This window comes from Podarcis muralis, chromosome 15 (assembly GCF_964188315.1).
Source record: "Podarcis muralis chromosome 15, rPodMur119.hap1.1, whole genome shotgun sequence".
Lineage (NCBI taxonomy): Eukaryota > Metazoa > Chordata > Lepidosauria > Squamata > Lacertidae > Podarcis > Podarcis muralis.
In genome coordinates this window covers 25,217,695-25,237,984 of record NC_135669.1, presented here as the reverse complement: position 1 = coordinate 25,237,984, position 20,290 = coordinate 25,217,695, and the positions used below count along the sequence as shown (strand labels likewise).

At 48.0% G+C, this 20,290-nt stretch overlaps 1 protein-coding gene across 3 annotated transcripts in view; it reads right to left on the bottom strand.

The window, feature by feature from the left end:
- The window catches only part of IGSF9B (immunoglobulin superfamily member 9B), a 137,870-nt gene that overhangs the window by 86,526 nt on the left and 31,054 nt on the right, over positions 1 to 20,290 (bottom strand). For all 3 annotated transcript variants that reach the window (XM_028708928.2, XM_028708929.2, XM_028708933.2), the window contains exons 2-3: positions 8,186 to 8,383; positions 3,407 to 3,553 (exon numbers count right to left, since the gene is read on the bottom strand). In XM_028708928.2, coding sequence (XP_028564761.2) covers positions 3,407 to 3,553; positions 8,186 to 8,383 — 345 coding nt within the window. The remainder of the gene's footprint in view (positions 1 to 3,406; positions 3,554 to 8,185; positions 8,384 to 20,290) is intronic.

Sequence of the window (20,290 nt, the reverse complement as noted above, 5' to 3'; positions counted from 1 at the left end):
GACCTTTTTCAGCCCAGGGCCAGCATTTGCTCATGAGTGACTTTCCGGGGCCCACATGTCCAGAGTGAGCAGGGCCAGAGGCAAAAGAACAAAGGCTCTTACCTTTGTCCAAATGGACTATATTTTCATTCATGCAAAAGCCAGATCTTTGCATAGACATCTTTCTCCATCTTCCATGCTGGTAAGCAAGAGCCATTATCACAGTTGAAGGATATATTGCAGCTGGGCAATATCACTCAAGGAAAGACCAGTGAGGGATGGGGGCATGGCCTGCGGAGATTTCTATGGGCCACAAAGGGGTATCTGGAGGGCTGCATTTGGACCATTGGATGGTGGTTTCCACCTCCTTGTTCTACTGAAAGCCATCTCAGCACAGGTAGCTGCTACTTTTGTCCCAACACTAAGCAGCTCATGGGAGATGCATCAGCTCCCTGTATAATAATATGGGTCACCTCCTACAAGGCCGGTTTTAGGTAATTCCTCTCCCTCTCACTGGAACTTGGAGGCCTGGACTGCTCCTTGCCACCCACTTACAGCTTCTCAAACCTTGCCACTAGATCCCTTTTTCGGCTCCAGAAGAGTCACTGAGCTCCAGCACCCAGCTACCAACAGGCTGCTGCACACCTGCTCCACCTCACTTGTCACTGCTTCTCCAAGACTTCATGCTTACCTCCATCTCCCCCTAGGATGCTATGCCTTTTTTGAACAACAGGACACTTGCACTTCCTTAATGTGCTGTTCCTCCTTGGAAGCAGGAACTGAAAGCTCTGGGAAGCAGAGGTACTTTCCATCTGTTGCTGCCATGATAACTTGGACCCCAGTCAGCTATTCACACCTAGACCTCAAGAACCTCTAACAGTAACTTTGAATCAGGAATATCTGTCTTGCAGGGCCACTAGCCCTTGACTCTACTGGCACAGAATATGAGAAGGGGACTCTTTTTCTGATAATAAGGGTTTATTGTCAGACTGTAAACCCAGGCCTGGCTCCTCTCACTTCACACATCATGTATCCAGGCAGTTTGTCTTCATCAGAGGCAAGATCAACAGTTGGATGCCAATGATGAAGTACCCTTTGTTGGCTTAGGCAACTTCTTCCTGTGCAAATTCTCCTCAAAACCAGTGTGGTGTAGCAGTTTCAGCATTAGACTAGGACCTGGGATAGCATGGATCAAATCCCCACTCAGTCATAAAGCTAATAGGGTCACCTTGGGCCAGTCATCGCCTCTCAGCCTAACCTACCTTACAGGGTTCTTGTCAGGCTAAAATAGGGAGAGGGAGGACCATGTTCACCACCTTGAATTCCTTGCAGAAAAGATAGGGAGTAGAGGCAATAATTGAATGAATTTGTCAATCAGCAGAGAGGCCTCTGGCCTTCATCAGAACAAAATTGGTGGCAGCTAAGAATGAGCTGTCCATGGTCCTGCAGATCTTGACTCCACTCCTAACTGTCTACCTCCTCAAACTTCTAAGTTTCCCACATATTTATGTTGCTGTCATAGTTTCTACCACTTGGTTGAAAGTAATCCAAAGCTGAAACTTGACATTTCAGCTCTGCTAAGCCAGACAAACTCTTATAGCTACATCCTGCAAAGGGGCAAGAAGGCCCATGCACCAGCCAGCAGCCTGAGGAGACATTCTCTCCCTCCCTTGCTCCCCACATGGAAGCAGCCACGTGGGATTACCTTCTAAGATGATCCCATGGGGGGGGGGGGGAATGCTGTGTAATGCAAAGTCAACGGGAGAAAGTTCAGAAGACAAAACGTGTGCATGAAAAGCTTGCTGCTACATGATAGGAAAAGCTGAATAATTGCATTCAGGAATACAGCTGTGGTCACTTGAGCAACAGAAAAGGGATTTAGTAGTTGGGGTTAGAGAAAATTACAGCCTCCTGTGATTTACTCTATAAATGTCAACTTGATTCAGTGTTTAGGTAGCCAAGCAATGTTACTGAACAGACATTTCTCCACAGGAGGAGGGGGAGGCAGATGGATCTAACTACGTGTACAGCTCTATTCGTTCTATTCTCAACTATCCTCTTACCAAAGGAAGCCTCAACAGTTAGTCAGCTGTTTTAACTCCCAATTCCTTCTCAATATATTTATCCAAGCAAAGTTTATACAAAATATAGTAGGTTATTATTAATCATATATGTATTTGGACAATAATATTTTATACATAATAACATATGGAAATGTAACTGATTACGGTAAATATACTATATTATCTTTTTCTTATTGTATTTTTGCACTATTTCTTTCTCCGTTTTCTTTCCTCTTTCATCACTGAAATTCTTTCAATAAAATGGTAATTTGTTTATTTTTTAAAACCCAGTTCCTTCTGTTACCATCGCCATATGAACATAAGAAGGGCCTGCTGGATCAGGCCAGCAGCCAATCTAGTCCAGCATCCTGTTCTCACAGTGGCCAACCAGATACCCATGGGAAACCCACAAGCAGGATTTGAGCACAAAAGCACTCTTCCCTTCCTGGTGTTTCCAGCAACCACCGCCAATCTTTATCATCCATGGACTTCTCTAATCCTCTTTTAAAGCCATCCAAGTTGGTGCCCATGGCTGCCTCCTGGGGGAGTGAGTTTCATAGTTTAACTATGCAACAAATGAAGAAATACTTTCTTTCCCCTATCCTGAATCTTCTAACATTCAGCTTCACTGTATGTCCACAAATTCTCATGTTATAAGAGAGGAAGAAACACTTTTCTCCATCTATGTTCTCCATGACATGCATAATTTTGCAAACTTCTATCATCCCACCCCTCACTCGCCTCTTCTCTAAACTATAAAGTCCCAAACCCTGCAACCCCTCCAAATGGAGGAGTCTCTCCATCCCTTCAATCATTTCAGCTCCCCTTTTCTCCCTTCATTCTTATTTCCCACTCATTGGCCACTGTGACAAGACTGTGATTTAGACTATTCTTGGGTCCGTGTGGGTTTTGGGTGCTTGATCCATGTGCTTTCTCTGAGTATGAAACACATGGGAGCCTCAGAGGACAATTTCAGGTCCTGTAACCAGGGGATGCAGAGAGAGGTCAAGGGAGCACCAAGCAATTAAACGCACCTTGCGCAAGGGAGTTATTGAGCTTGTGGAATAGCTAGGTAGATAATTAGGCTTCTTTACTGATATTTACTCCAAGCAGACCCGTTGACATTAATGAACAGGACTAGGTTAATTTCAATAGGTCTACCCTGAGACAAATTTAGTTGCATTATTATACACACATATACACATCTCCCATGATTGGTCCTACTTCTGTAATAGGCAACAGCAGATGCTTTGATGAAAAGGGAGAATTCCACCTGGTGGAACAGCATGAGAACAATTGTGTGATAGGTCACCACACATGGTTGGCAAGAGAAGAGAGTGATACAGAGCAGCCCCCATACTTACCATTGACGGTGAGGTGCACCCAGCTGCCGTTGTGGAACGTGTCGTACTGCTGATCCAGCATGAGCACCTTGCACTCGTACCAGCCTTGGTCCTCGGAGCGAACCTGCTCAATGCGCAGAGATGCCTTGTCATGAAGGTTGGCACGGCCTTGAAGAGAGCAACAAGGTGGAGATCAACAGAGTTCGCCAACTGAACCCAACAGAATGTGGGCAGCACAAAGACGTTCAGGACAACTGCAGAGCCGTATTTTGCCAGTAGGCGGAGAGTTGTGTGGGGCATTCATGGTGGTTGTGATCCCAGGTGCTTACCCGAAAATGAGTAGAACACTAAACATTTTCTTCCACAGGACTTTTAAATTTTGGTCCATGGAAGATGTTCAAAACAGCACCTACAAGACTCATGAATCAGCTTCAATTGTCCCTGTTTATTTATATAAAAGGTAAAGGTAAAGGTACCCCTGCCCATACGGGCCAGTCTTGCCAGACTCTAGGGTTGTGCGCTCATCTCACTCTATAGGCCGGGAGCCAGCGCTGTCCGCAGACACTTCCGGGTCACGTGGCCAGCATGACAAGCTGCATCTGGCGAGCCAGCGCAGCACACGGAACGCCGTTTACCTTCCCGCTGGTAAGCGGTCCCTATTTATCTACTTGCACCCGAAGGTGCTTTCGAACTGCTAGGTTGGCAGGCGCTGGGACCGAACGACGGGAGCGCACCCCGCCGCGGGGATTCGAACTGCCGACCTTTCGATCGGCAAGTCCTAGGCGCTGAGGCTTTAACCCACAGCGCCACCCGCGTCCCTGTTTATTTATATAGGCCACACCATACATTTATAGCACTCTGATACTACCATTTTTACTTGAATGTAATGCACCCCTTTTTTGGCCAAACTACGTCATGAAAATTAGGGTGCACTACATTCAAGTAAATATGGTATATTAAACAGTTATGGCTTCCCCCAAGAACTTCTGGGAGCTGTAGCTTATTAAAGGTGCTCAGAGTTATTGTTGTTGTTGTTTAGTCGTTCAGTCGTGCCCTACTCTTCGTGACCCCATGGACCAGAGCATGCCAGGCACTCCTGTCTTCCACTGCCTCCCGCAGTTTGGTCAGACGCTCAGAGTTGTTAGGAGACTCCCTATTCATCTTCCAGACCTACAATTCCTAGAGTGGTTTAACCATCTATCCCTCTTCCCAGGGACCCCTGGGAATTTTGTACTTTTGTAAGTAGACCAGGGATCTCCTAACACAGGCATAGGCAAACTCGGCCCTCCAGATGTTTTTGGGACTACAACTCCCATCATCCCTGACCACTGGTCCTGTTAGCTAGGGATGATGGGAGTTGTAGTCCCAAAACATCTGGATGGCTGAGTTTGCCTATGCCTGTCCTAACAACTCTCAGCATCCTTAGTGAACTATAGGTCCCAGAATTCTTTGGGGGAAGCCATGACTGTTTAAAGTGACATTGCAGTATGAATAAGGCCTTAGACAACTAACACAGGCCAGGAAAGGGCATAGCTCAGTGGTGAAGCACCAGGTTTGCATGCAGAAGGTCCCGAATTCATTCCCCTGGTAGGACTGGGAATATCCCTGCCTGAAACCCTGAAGGTCTGCTGCCGGTCAGTGAAAGCAGTACTAAGCTAGACCAACTAATGATCTGGTTCAGAATAAGGCAAAGCTCTCAGTAACTTACAAAGCAAGTTTACAACTTTTATAAATTCTATTAAATACCCGCATGAAGAGAAAAGCCATAACCTGGCACCAGAAAGATGTCAAGGTTGGCATCAGGCAGGCATCACTTGGAAGGGCATTCCTTGGGCAATATATGCATGTGCAGGAGCCCTAACCATCACTGCGCAGCACCCAGCCTTCCGTTTCACATGCTGCCTAGATGTGCTTTGAACAGCTAATATCTGAACCGCAAGGATGCTTTTCAAGCATACCTTTAACCACAACAGCAACCACTTTTAAGTCTGTGGAGGACAGGGCTATTGCAGAGTAACATGGTTACAGCAGCTGGAGCAGTAGAGCCTCCAGCAATGTGAGCAATAGTCCTTGGGGGGCGGGGTGTCAAGCAGTATGAGAAATGGAGTAGAAAAACAACCAGAGACCTGGGAAGGCAAAGCAAAAGAAAAAGATGAAGACAGAAAGAAGGAAACTCCGGGTGTTTGGTTTCACAGAGGCTGAGCATATTTTGGAAGAGTCCTTCTTTGGCGGCGCATTTTAGGCGGTTCAGCTGCATGAACAATCCTAGTAACTCGTTTGTGTGCTACAAGCATTTGCAGCTGTGAAACACTGAAGGGCATGAACGACTCAGGGCCAGATCAGAAGTGGCAGGATCATCATTCACATGCCTTGCCCTGTTTGCATTCAAGGCAGGCAAGGGTGGGAGGGTCTTATGGTTGCAGAAAGAGGAGCATGCAAGAGAAGGGTGAAGAACCTGCCCCCACTCCATAGCTCCTTTCCCAGCTTTGATATCAGAAGTGAGCTGGGGGGGGGGAGTGCCTGGAGAAACAGATCAAGGGTTAGGGGGAAGGGACAGGGGAAAGTTCAGCACCCCTGACCCACATTCTCCTGCTGATGTAAGACACGCAACCCCATCACCCCTGCTTTATAAAGGAATGAGACAGGGGCAATGTAGATGGAGAGAAACTGTGTCCATCACTGTTGCATCTTGTTTAGACACCAGAGCCCCTAGTTTCCAGGGAAAAGCTCAGGGAAATTCCTGTATCTCGAGATGCATCAATGGGGGGGGGGGGGGGAGAGAGAGATAGCAGACAAAGCGAATGCATCCGGTTTCCAGTCTTCTCTGAGGCCAGAGAAAAGCTTGTGGGGATTAAAATATCATCACTGAGAGCTGTTCCCTCTTCCCCTTCCCTTTTCAAGAAAGAGCCTGTGTATTCAGGGTAAGGCAATCCCCCACGAAGCAAGCAAACCAGGTAACAGAGAAGGGAAGAGGCGAATGAGGAGGACTAGACTGAGAGGCACAGAATGGAGCCTTCCTCAAAATGTACCCTGCTCACATAGCCCCTGTTTAATCCTTTCATCCTTGCCTACAAGGAGACCTGAGTGAAGAGCAACTCTGCTTTCTGACATGCATCTTTCCCATGCTTTGGCATTTGTGCTGGAAAGTAAGGGGAACGGCCTCCCAAGAGCCTTTGTCCTCTGCTTCATGGCAGAGGCCAGTGTGTTGCTGTTTCTCCCCCCCCCCTTTCAGGTGCCCTCTTGGTGTGATCTAGCAGCTGAGCTCTTCTTAGAGTCCAAGGGCAGAGAAAGACAGACAGAAAGACAGACAGAGAGCGCCCAACTGACACCCAGCATTGGATTCAGCTAGATTTTGGGGGGTATGGGCTGCACAAATGATGCCCGAACTACTGCAGCAGCGTCAAATGCATCTTCTCTCCAAATCTGCCACTCAAGTGCCGGGAAAACTGCAGTGCTTCAAGAGGTGACCTAATAGGCTAGTTCGCACTCCTGAATGGCGTCCAGGGGCACTCCTGGCTGCTTGTGGCCACAGCAAACATTCAGCCAGACACGTGGGAGAGGCAGGTGCCTGCAGCATAGCCAGGGCCATGCGAGCCACTCTCTTCCATCCCTTACCCTGCCTTCTTCCACATCTGCTTTTCAAAGTTTTCAACTCTACACAAGCTCTCAGCAATTCAAAGGACGGTCCAGTAAGCACAGGAGTCCTCCAGCATTTACCAGGCATCCTCGTCTTTGGAGCTATCCTGAGATGGCCCTGGAGTCAAGCCCTCTGGGCCACGTGGAAGCCGGGGACAAGGACATGCCAAGGTAGGCCATGTCCCTCCACAATGTCAGCTCTTGTTCTCTTCTCCCCGGCTCCCCCCAAACGCATCCGTCCAAAGAGGTTTAGCACATGAGCATGCGAGCGAGTTGCAGCAGCAGCAGCAGCAGCAGCAGCAGCTCCCCCTTCCGAGGATGTCACATGAGGTTTCCAGCACAGGGCCCCCGAAAGCATCACTCAGGGCTCTCTGCTGCCACTGGAAAGCCAAGGCAACAGGCACGGGAGCAGCAGCGGATGCCCTCCTTTTCGCTGCCTCGGCTTCTCTTGGCCCCGACAGCCCAGCTGGCTTCTCTCTGCCACTGCTTAATTAAAACCAACCAGGCAGAAATGATGGAATAAAAAAGGGGGGAAAGAGAGAGAGAACTTCCTGAAAAAGAAGAGGGAGGTGGTGGTGGTGGAGGCAAAACGAGCCTGGCCTGATCTCTGTATTTAACCAGCCAGCCCAAATTGAACCAAGGGTAAAGACAGATGCAGCGGTTTACTTGTGGCAGAGGTCACTTTGAAAAGCATCTTATCTCCCCAGCCACGAACACAAGATACGCGTTTTTCTGTGCAGCAACAAGTTCTGGGGTGGGAAAGATACAAGAAATGATTCTGCGGGTTTCAAATCTATAGACCCTGCAGATTAGGAGCTTACAGAACTGCTGCCTGTAAAGGGGCGGGGGGAGTCCACAGCGGTAAGCACCTATTGGCTAGCAACTGTGATGGTTTTACAAGGGTCCCTCCAGCCTGGTTTTGGTTTTTTTTACATGCAACATGTTGTTAATTTGCAACAAAAGTAGTGCATTACTGGTGGACTTATATTAGATGAAGCATGCATAATCCTGCTTAATAGGTGGTTTTGCAATGCTTCCCTTTTTCATGCTTGTCTTTTAAAAATCAAAACCCTATGCAAATAATAGAACCCATTCAAGTTTTTAGTGTCAATGAGAAAAAATTTTCCATGGTTTTTATTGTGACGGGGTAAAAAGAAGACTCACCGGCATATTCTGGGTCCACATGGGGAGGGTAGAACCCAAACTTGATGAAGATGGGGATAGGCACTCCAAACTTGAACCACTCCACCACATAAGGAGGGGGCTGGCCGGTCAGTGGGTGGATTACGTCGCATCCCAGGATCACACTCTCACCAGCACGAGCTGTCACAAACTCGGGTTCCTCCCTTAAGCCGTGGGCACCTGGAGAAAAAGAAGGAGGAAAGGGAGAGGGGGAATCAGTGGTGCTGCTTCCCAATTGCTCGTCTGGCAAGGGCCAGTGATTCTTATTTTCAGTAGGAGCAACTTTTAAGCTCAGCAAGCTTCGAATGGCCAGTGACATTGGCTGCACTTACTCACTCGCACTCTGTACTTGCCAAGCCGCAGGCCAGAGGACTCCTTAACCAGAGGCAGTTTTAGGGGAGCAAAACTAGTTCAGGTGCACTTGGCACCATGCTGCAGGGGGCACCACAACGGTGCTGCAGAATGGACCGAGAGAGGCCGGGGGCAAGTTTTAGTGTTGCACAAGGTGCCACTGGAATTTGAGAGCCCAAGGTCCACCACTGCCTTAATGCCCTCTTCCTGGGCAGAAAAAGAACAGAGGTTTTGGTGGAAGGCTCCCCACCTCAATCAAAAAACACCACAGTAGATTTTATTGTTTCTAGCCAATGGCCATCACAATCCCCACCCGTGCTATATACGGTACTTGAAACATCATCATACCACTTTAAGCAGTCATTACTTCCCACAGAGAATCCTGGGAACAGAAGTTGGCAGATGTTAGGTGATCCCCTTATTCCCCTCTCAGAGCTACAATTACCAGCATAGTTTAGCAACCAATCCCTCTTCAGAGGGAACTCTTGGAACTCTAGCTCCATAGAGGGTGGGGGGGGTCTCCTAACAGCTCTTGGCAGCCTTAATAAACTACATTTCCCAGGATTCTTGGGGGGACACTATGGCTGTTTAAAGTGGTAGGATAAAGATAAAGGTAAAGGTACCCCTGCCCGTACGGGCCAGTCTTGACAGACTCTGGGGTTGTGCGCCCATCTCACTCAAGAGGCCGGGGGCCAGCGCTGTCCGGAGACACTTCCGGGTCACGTGGCCAGCGTGACAAAGCTGCATCTGGCGAGCCAGGGCAGCACACGGAAACGCCAAAGTGGTAGGATATTGGGGCTTTAAAAAAAAAAATCATAATCAAATGTGTTTAGTACAACTTTGGCTTTGCAACACAGTGCCTAGGAAGAGAAGAAACATGTCTGTACTTTTCCCCATGATGCGAGGAGCTTTGTTGTTTAAGGCATTCTCTTTTGGGGGGCAGCACCCCACTACCAAGAATCCACATTCTGAGGGTTTCAAGCAGGGATCTCTCCCAACTCTAGATGGAGATCCCAGGGACTGAAAATTCTGCATTGAAGGGGGTTGGACTAGGTGATCCTTGGGAGCCAAATTGCAAATCACCTATTCTGTGAACCTGGGGCCTTTTGCATGCAAAGCACATGTTTTATCATGAAGCAATGGGCCCTCCCCTTATATCCATCAGGAGGGGACAAACGCACAACTGGCTGCAAATTTAATCTTGAGAAATACCATCGTATTCCTTATCAAGGTCAACACCAAACTTGTGCTCAGAATGCTCTGCGCCTTTTGCATCATCTAGGTCCACTTTGCTCTTGACAGCCAAGCAAAGGGGGACAGGCCCCCAGGATGAAAGGGTGGGTCAAGCAGAGGGCATAGGAAAGGGGAGAGATCAGCAAGATTATATAAAAAAAACCAACACAAAAAATAGGCATCTCTGCAAAAGGCTCCAAGATGAAGCTGACTGTTGAGGATAGAAAGCAGGAAGTAGAAAGAAAGAAAAACTGGGAAGAGAAGAAACACCTGTGTGTCCAAAGGAATATACACTTGTTTGTGCAAAAGCCTGTTCTGTAAAGGTAGCAAGATGAGAAATCTACTCTGGACCCCCCTGCTCACAGCACATAGGCAGGCATCCTCTAAACGCCCCCTGCCTGGAGGGGATTTACCCTGAGCTGACAAAGGCAGAGTCAGGCAGTTGCCGAGTCAGCCTCCCAGCATCACTCCAAGGTGACCTTCCCGTGGGGGCTTCTCACAACCACCACCAGAGAAGCCTCTCTGCCTCTCATTTCAGAGAACAGAAAGGAGGAGGGGAGAACTGGGAAGAACCACATGGGTTTTGGTGGGTTTCTTTGCGGGGGGGGGGGGGGGATTTTTATTTTAGCATCTCTGCATCGCCTAGCAATACCTGCAGGGAATTTCTCCCCTCCCTGTAGCAGGAGCAGCATCCATTCATAAACCAATTTGCCTTTGCAGCCAATCACCAGCAAAGCGCTCCAAAAAATCCCTGGAACGGGCCTTTGATGGGGAAACCGCTGACGCAGCCTGGGCTGCAGTACAAGCGGTGACAGCATTGTTAAAATAGAAACACGGTGGATTACAGCGGCTGCTACACCCAGGGAGACAGGGGGAGAGAGAGGCCGGCATCCATTACACACACCTGGTGCCTTCCTCATGTGCACCCTAACTGCAGCCTGAGAATCACACCTCCATCCAACCCATAAGCCAGAATCCAGAGTCAAATGCACGCACGGACACTTATAGACCCAAATTCTAAGTCTATTTCACCTGAACATGCAGAGCATCCGAAGTTCAGCTCGAATCTGCATCATCGTCGGATGCCCCAGAGAGCCAATACTACTCACTGTAGACAATCCTGAACCAATGAGCTAACTTGCTAAAAAACAGCCGTCCCATGTCCTGGCTAAAGACTCAGCTATAATCAAACAGCATCAGATTTGCAACTCAAATCCTGCAAAAGGGAGAGGCGTATCTGCATCACTGTCTCTGCCACCTGCACCTGCACCCAACCCTAGATCGCAATGCTAATCTTTGGCCCTTTAGACCCACAACCAGTTCCCCACATGGGACCCCAAGATGTGGCCGTTTGATGGGTGGCGGGGTGCTGACCTCTGACATGCTGTAGGTCTACCAGGGCTGGCCCCATCATGGCTCAGGCGGCATATTGGAAAGGGTGATGGATCATAGGCACCAGCCTCCTCCACCTGTATGGCTGGCCCATCCACCACCCTCACTGCCCTGGATCGAACTGGCTGGCCAGTCAACCATTCCCAGCTTGCTGGACCTGTCCTCTGCAAAAACAGACCTGAACAATAACTGGGAGGGGAAATAGCTCTTTGCTGTCATTGCAGCAAAGCAGCGGTGCAGGTGCTCTCTGGAAGGAATTTGCCCACAATGCCTCACTCTGAGGAAGAAGCAAAACAATGTATAGAAAGGAAATTCCCATAGAAACCTGTGATTAAAATAAAAATACTGCCTTACTCATGCTTCCAATATTGGATAGCTTTGGATAGTTTTGTGTCTCATTTGTAGAAAATATATACTTTTTTGTGCATTCTGCAATCCCTTCCTCAGAGTGCAACGTTCAGGTGGCCAGGACCGCCACTAGGGGACATGGCATGGCTGGCACACAGGTCTGTGCAGACTTGAAACCTACCATGCCTCCCCAATATTACTGGCCTACAGGGTCTGACTCAATCACTCTCATTCACACACGGTAAAGCTATGTGAGAAAGGCTCTCAGTTCAGTTCCCAGACTAATCCCACCTTCAGGGAAACAGCGTCCAGACAGCTGTTAGCTCAGTGGTAAAGCAGAACATTGCATGCAGAACGTCCCAGTTTCAATCCCCAGCAGAGGAAAGACTTCTGTGTCAAACCCTGGACAGCTGCTGCCAGACAGTGTGGACAATACTGGGGCTAGATGGACCAGTATTGCACTATAACCCCCCCCCCCCCGCCCCCACAAGGCACTCAAGGTGGTATGCAGAGTTCTTTCTCCCTCCTCATTTAACCTCTACAACAACCCTCTGAGGTAGGTGAGGCTGAGAAGCAGTGGCTGCCCCCAAATCTCCCAGCGAGCCTCATAGCCGAATGCAGGATTCGAACCCTGCTCTCCCAGGCCCTGTTCCAACACTCTAACCAAAACACCACGCTGGTGTGCCTTTGCTCTCAGGCTTTAAAAGAGGGGATTAGATGGATGATATGTCTGTAATCCACATTGATAAAACAGATCCTCAAGGTTCATAACCCTGTTACCTCTGCATGGCAGTACAGTAGCTGTACAAACAGCAGGAATAAGTACTGACTGCAAGCTCTGCTTGTGTGCTTCCTGGAATCGTCAGATTGGCCACTGTAGAAAGAAGCAGACTGGTCTGGTTCAGTGGGACTCTTTCTGCATTTGAGGAGCAGACGAAGCTGCCTTGTGCAGACAGAGGCTGCTGGCCCAACCAGACCAGCCTATTCTGCATTAATTGACAGTGTCTCTCCAGGGTTTGGGTCTTTTTCCAGGTGAGAGTCATTTGTCAAGGATGGAAGCAGGGGACCTTCACATGCAAAGGCTGTGCTGTGCCACTCAGCCGGGCTCCTTCCACCAACGCAGGGGGATGAGGGTCACTTAACAGCCCATGTCTCACTGGTCTAACCAGGCAGCCAACCCTCCTGGTCTGCTGTTGCGTAACCAGTGTCAGGATCTGCAAAGCCAGTAAATCGCAGCATTTATTTTTAGAGCCCTAACTGCCAACACTGTGAAAAATCACAGCTTCCTTATTAGAGGAGAAACATTTTTAAAAATAAAAAATAAACAGTACGGTTATGTCAAACCTGTGCCTTTATTTCCACAGCCTTCCTGGTTCACCCCCTCCCACCCCCTACATAGCCTCAGATATCCACAGAAACCTACATGGGTTTTTTTTAATTACTTGTGCATTTCTGTGCATTACACACACACACCACTTTTTTCTTTCTCCACATTTGATTGCATGCACAACATTTTGCATGCAACCAGAGAGCTCAGTGTTTCATGCAACATATTTTGTTCCACCTGCCACCTGCTCAAGCTCTGCCTCAGAACCTCCAGATTATGCCAAATGTTGCTCCTCCCCTGCTTCTGCTCCCCTCCCTACCTGGTCCAGCCTGAGTTGGGGGGAGATTTTGTCATTTTTGGAATAAAAGATGTTGGTGACTCTCTAACCAACTCACACCACATGAGGTCCAGTTGTTAAGGTGCAGACGCAGGAAAGGGAATGGGTACAGTGGGTGTCATGGAATAAGAGTACAGTGGTACCTTGGTTTAAGAACAGCTTAGTTTATTAACAACTTGGATTAAGAACGCTGCAAACCCGGAAGTAGGTGTTTTGGTTTGTGAACTTTGCCATGGAAGCAGAACATGTTCCGTTTCCTGTTGAGTGTGTTCCATTTGTAAATTGAGTCCCCTGCTGCTATTGGAAGGCACCCCTTGGTTTAAGAACGCTTTGGTTTAAGAACGGACTTCCGGAATGGATTAAGTTCGTAAAGCAAGGTACCACTGTATTGTGATTTGAATCCATAAGGACTAGAATCTTACTTTTAAATTGGGTGGGAAGGGAACCAGCTTACATTTACAGGGAAGTAAATTATTTGCCTCTATATTCTGCAGTAGGGACGCGGATGGCGCTGTGGGTAAAAGCCTCAGCGCCTAGGGCTTGCCGATCAAAAGGTCGGCGGTTCGAATCCCCGCAGTGGGGTGCGCTCCCGTTGCTCGGTCCCAGCGCCTGCCAACCTAGCAGTTCGAAAGCACCCCCGGGTGCAAGTAGATAAATAGGGACCGCTTACTGTTGGGAAGGTAAACGGCGTTCCGTGTGCTGCACTGGCTCGCCAGATGCAGCTTTGTCACGCTGGCCACGTGACCCGGAAGTGTCTCCGGACAGCGCTGGCCCCCGGCCTATAGAGTGAGATGGGCGCACAACCCTAGAGTCTGTCAAGACTGGCCCATACGGGCAGGGGTATCTTTACCTTATATTCTGCAGTGCTACTAAACTCAGCATGCGCCTGGCCCTGATTACAGATTCTAATGTCCCTTTTAATAAGCACTTAAAACAAAAGCACTGAACATCAGAACAACCCAGAACATTAGCAATAATGGCATGGCCATCCATTAACACTTCATTAACAAAAGCCTGCCTGGTCACTCTCTTGGGGTTGGCAGGTGAAAACGAACCTGAAGCCCATCTCACCTGGATTCAAATTAAAATGCGGACTTAGTTTATATTGCTAGAATCACTTATATAGGGCATGCTACTACAGGAAGAGCAAGAAAAAAGCTTGGCGATTAGAAATAAGGGCTACCGGGAAAGTGAGGTGCTTTGAAACAAAGAAAAGGTATTTTTCTCAAATAAAAGACCTCCAAGCATTATTATGTTCTTGGCTCCTTTTGAGGAAGAGAGCAAGAGTTAACCAAACACATTGCTTTTTGCAAAGGAAAGGAGAACCCGGCGCAGCAGCTGGTGCAGCCTGGTGATGTCATTTCTCATCAGTACTGTCAAATGAAGCTTGACTGTCTGTAGAGAGGGACGGGGTCCTCCATCTAGAGATTAATATCTACAGAGAGAGAGAGGCACACCAGGGCATTAAACCTGAAGCAAGGCCTTCCTTCAGCTTGGGAGCCTCCTTCTCCTCCCTGCCATCCCAGCTGTGTGGAACACAGGCTGTAGTGACCCTCCCCACCAAAGGCAAGCGAATTGCATTCCATGGATATTCGGGGATGCTCTTAGCTGTCTAAAAATTGACCAGGAGGTAGATGGGCAAATTGACACAGGCGGAACAAGTTTTGTGGGTTGAGGGTCTCTCTTCCAAACCATTAACACCCACCCCACCCCACTCCAAATATTGAATGTTGAGGGAGGGAGAGAAACAAGAAGCTTCATCCCAACAGAGAGGTCCTATTCCTCACTCCCAAACCCCATTTTTTAAAAAAACCCTTATGTGTTGCACACTCTAGAAATGGGTGTCCCTATCAGAGACGACCCATTTGTCAACTGTCAAGGGTGAGGGTTTCCCCCCTTACTACAACAGCATAAACCCCTCACCTCGCACGCTGCCCCGTATGCACAGCCAACAACCATTCAATTCTATTTTTGAAATTAAAGGGGAGCAGGGAGTGGGGTGCTAAATCTGCCCCTCGCAGGGGACCCAGCCTTTGAAAGAAAACAAGCCAGATCTGAATAACCAGAATCCTTAAGTTGTGCCCCCCACCCTCTCTCTCTCTCTCTCTCTCTCTCTCACACACACACACACACACACACACACATCCTTGTCTATATCTTTGACTGGATGAGTGGAGCTGGCTTCCATCTACACTGAAGATTCCGTCATCCCAGGGCTAAACCTCAGCACAAAAGAACCACAGGCTTGCCTCACTCCCTTCTCTCTCTCTCTCTCTCTCTCTCTCTCTCTCTCTCTCTCTCTCTCCCTGCATGAAAGCAGGACAGGACCACTGCCTCCTCCAGCGAGGCATCTTCAGAAAAAGAAGTTGAGCCAGGAGAGAAAGAGAAAAGCTTCCCCTCCCCTTGCCAGCTCCTGCGCTCTGCTCTGCAGGGCTGGTGCTGATTGGCCCAGAATGACATCACTGTTTTTTCCACAGCAGGAATCTAGTACGCCGGCAAATCTATTTTTGGCACCCAGGAGATAGAGGCATTAACCAGCAAGTGGCCCCAGCGGGGCCCCAGCTGGGCTTACGACGAAAGTCTCTCGGGGACCCGGATGGGACAGGTGGCCTCGGTGCTGCAGGTTGCAAAAACCGGGTAGCTGAAGAAGCCACAGAGCTACACAAACACCAGCACAAGCCTAGGGAAGATAATAGAGATATGCATACGTGGATGTTATCAGGAGGGAACAAGAATGCGGGGAAGGAGAGAGGGAGAAAGCTGTGTGGCATTTAAATGCAGATTGCACCGCATCAATTGTAAAGGGTGGGCAGGCGCTACTCTTGTGTGATCAACTTGGGGTTCACTTTTTTTTTTACTAGAATCCCCCAATGACCCCCATCCAGAGCCTGATGCTAAACAGTGGCTCAGAAGCAATGGGGGGGCATGCACTCAGAATAAAGGGGGTCTGCTGAATACATCTTCGGCCAGAATTTCCCCCCAGTACCAGAACCAAGCTGAATGTCCTTCCACAAACACCCCAAAACCCTCTCCTGGTCCCCACCAAAGCTAGCTTTCTTTCAATAGCCTAACTTAAAGGGAAGGGAAGCCTTTTTCTTTTCTTTTCCTTTTTGACAATATAATCCTATATATGTCTACTCAGAGGGAAGCCCCACTGAGTCCAATGGGACTTCCTCCCAATCAAGTGGGTTCAAAAATACAGCCTTGTTGTTTTTTTCTGTTGTCAAAATGTCTAGAAGTTGAGAAAGACCTGCAGCTGCAAATGGGTCGGAAGTCTTATCAGGAGATTTTGGATATTACCTGGTCTATAGTGCTGCAGAGTAAATGGTGGAATCACTCACCTATCAGCTGCCCCTCCCCTCTCTTTTTTTAAGGCAACCCTGCGCTTAAAAATAAAGGGGGTGCGTGAGTGAGAGAGGTCCCTCTCAATTTCAAAGACTGATGGCAGCTCCCTGCTGCCTCCTCTCCATCCCCCAAAAGAAGCCTACAGAAAGCATCTACTGCTGCAACCTCCTCTCCCACCCTCCATGCAATGGCTGACCTCCCCCAATGCGCGCACACACACACACCAATTGCACACGCTTTGTTCGCACCTTGATGCGCCTCATTATCACTGCATTTCAAATCTGACTGAGGCTTTCGCAACCTGTCAGCAGACAAGAAGACTTCAGCTCCTTCCCTCCCCTCTCGCCCTCCCCACCACCTCAGAAAACCTCCACGGATGTGCAAAAAGAGCCGGAACCTACCACCTCTCCCCCCCACACACACACACAATATCTGAGGGAGGGTTGAGGGAGGAAGAGGAGGGGAACTTTTATTGCTGTCAAACATGCATGCATGCTATTGCAAGGAACATGCAAGGACCTCTGGAACTCAGAGCCCTGAGCAATGCCTCCTAAAAGGGACAGGTTCTACTTTTCAGTCACTGGAGCTGCTGCAAAAGATCCTGGGCAAAAACTAGCTGAAGCCCAGAAGCCTTTCTTTTTTTTTTTTTAATAATAATTTTTATTGAATTTTACACAATTTTAAAAACACACAATCCACAACATAGACAGACAAACACAAACACAAACATGTATATTTTCATATCCTTAATTTCTTAACCCTTTTGCAGACTTCCCCTTCCCTCCCATTCTTGTATCCCAGTTCCCATATCTAAATCAGCAAGTTCTTATTGTTTTAGCTTATATACTTAACTTTCAAAATTATATATACTTAATTTTTACCTTATACATTTTATCCATCTAGTTGGTTTGGGCAGAATACCCCTCAATACCTTCTTTTCTAAGGTCGACCCAAGTTCCCTTCCAACGATTTCCCAATTTTTATAAAAATACCAAATTACAAAAAACCTTAAATTCTAATTATACACCCTTTACAATCCCTACTTTGCTCCCCCCGTTCCCGGTTTTGGTCCCCAAAAAATGTCCATTATCCTGTCGGTTCTCAGCCTGGATCCCTCACGTCCGAGGCTCTTAATTCTTTCTCAATCCCTCTCAGCCGGTTTTGTTGACAGTCCTTTATCTTGAACCTCATGTCTCGAAGGAGCTCTGTCCCAATAGGACCTGCATCTCTTCCAGCCAGATCTCCATACTCGAAAGTGGGGCCCGGGTGCTGTTTCATATTTCTTTTAAGTCCAAAAGTCCCAAGTAATCCAAAGGCCCCATCTTTCGCCTTGTACAACTTTGTAATCCCATGGCCTTCCATTCTTCCCATAAAGAAATTTCTACAGTCCTCCGTTTCAATTTCAAAGCATGTTTCTGTCATCCAAAACTTGTCTTCCTTATAATCCATTTTCAAAGGCTTCTGATTATCCTCTTTCTCTGCAGATTTTTCAGCTCCTCCTTCTTCCTCCTTTAAAACAACACCTTTATTTTCTTGTTCAACTGCCAGAGTGTTTTGAGTCAGTTCCTTTGTGCCGCCAACAAATTTGTCTACTTTAAGGCTCAAGGCCACAACACCTGTTGTGAAGGCATTTTGCTGTTCTTGTAATCTTTCCACCAGACAAAACATTCTCTCTAGCTCTGCCTGTATTTTTCCATCTGCCGCCATTGTAATGTCTCTAATTCCCCTCTAGAGGGATTTAGTTACTTAGTATTTTTCCTCCAACAGTCAAGTTACTTTGTTTAATTTGTTTCCTCTTTGTTTCCAACAACTCAAAGCCAAATACGACCCGAATAACCAGCCAAAGTATCAATATACAGCTTTTTCTTATTTGACAGCTCGTTTGACAGCTGTCAAACTCTTAAGACTCCACGGCCAACTCTTTCACGGAACCCTCCCGGGTTTCGGGGGGAGGGGGTTTGCCAGTCAATTTCTCTTCCTTTCTTAAAGTAAGGGTTATTCTTAATTGTTTCCAAATCGTGGAATTGATAGCGTTCGTTTCACACAAAAGCAGAATTATCTTTCGACCTCAGTTATTTAACTCTTGCTTCCAAATATCTACATGAGTGGGGGGGGCGGACTTCCTTTTGACACCTCCCCCGGTCGTACCGAATTTCAGGAAATTATTTTTAAATCCAAATTTCTTGTTACTCACGGGTTGTTGCTTTACAGTTCCAATTTCAAGGAAAAAAGTCAACGCTCTCCAGCCATGGCTTGCGGCTTCACTCCGTAGAAGTTGCGATCTGCTCCCAGCACCACGCCGCTCACCTTCCCCCACTCCAAAGCCTTTAAAAAGGCTTCTTCGCGGGTTGGGGGGGCGCAAACGATGCCCACTGAGCCGCCACGTCCACAGGCTTCAGCGCCTGTGGTTTTTAAGGGCCCCCGCGTCGCCGTCGCGACAGGACCCGTCTCCCACGGAGCCGATTCTCTCCGGAGCTCGGAGAGAATCCGCCATTAGCTGTTGGCGTTAACCCGGAAGTCTGAAGCCCAGAAGCCTTTCACATCTTGTTTTACAGTGCAGACTCTGGCTGCATTCGCCTTGCACCTTTTGCATGACTTTGCATGCTTTCACACAACGTAAAACCTACTTCTGGGATTCTAGTGAAATACAGCGCAAGGCTCTTTCTGTGTTCTTATATTTTTTAATTATTTTTTTTTGCAAATAATGCAGAAAGGAGTGCTAAACTTGTACAATATTTCACTATAGTTCCAGAAGGGGCTTATATATATCATGTGCGAGCTCAAATAGAATTACCTAGAAATTAACTGTTAGGGAAATACCATGCAAATAGAATAAACTGCCATGTGAATGCAGCCTCCGTGTGTTTAAGAATCTGTGTAAATAAGGCAGGAGTTAAGAACCTGAGGCTCTGGGGCTAAATACGGCCTGCAGTCCTCTCTATCTGGTACCAGAAACTCTCCAGACCTCACTACCACTCTCTCCAAGCCACTAGCCTTGCGAGGGCTACTTCACACCTCAAACCTTTTTGGCTGGTTGGAATGTGTCCCTGGACAATAAAACCTCTTGCTCATCTGAATGGGGAATAAACTAAGGTGAATGGGGCAGGAAACAAAGGTTACCGTATTTTTCGCTCTATAACACGCACCCGACCATAACACGCACGTAGCTTTTAGAGGAGGAAAACAAGAAAAAAAATATTCTAAACGAAACAGTGGATGTATGATTTTTGTGGTTCATGCTGTGATTTTTTGGGTGCAAGATGTAGCCATGGACATGCTATGTGATCTGATGGTGAATTTGGGATGACCCAGTGCAAAAATCCTGAGGATCCATGTGGATCCGTGCTTTGTAACCATGTTTTAAGTGGGGACGGAAGGAAAAGCACTCAAGGGACAAGGAGCATGCGTGGCATGGGTGGAGAAGGATGCTGCTAATAATGCAGGAGAGGGGTATTAGGGGAGAAGGCTCCTCTCCTCTCCCACTTTGCTCCTTTAAAGCAAGCAGGCTCTCTGTCCCTCTCTCCTCCCCACTCAGCGGCTCTTCTCCCACTTTCCTGTTTCAAAGCGGGCCATGGACCTTGAGCTTGTTTGGAGGTTCTAGCAGGGGAGCGCAGCTATCGTATACCCTTGACCGAAGAACGGTACACTCCTTCTATCTGGGATGGTCGTCCTCTTCCACCGAGCGCGCAGCTTCGGGAGGGACGCACATGGAGCGGTGAGGGAGGAAGGGGACACCCGCCTAGCCAGCCAGATC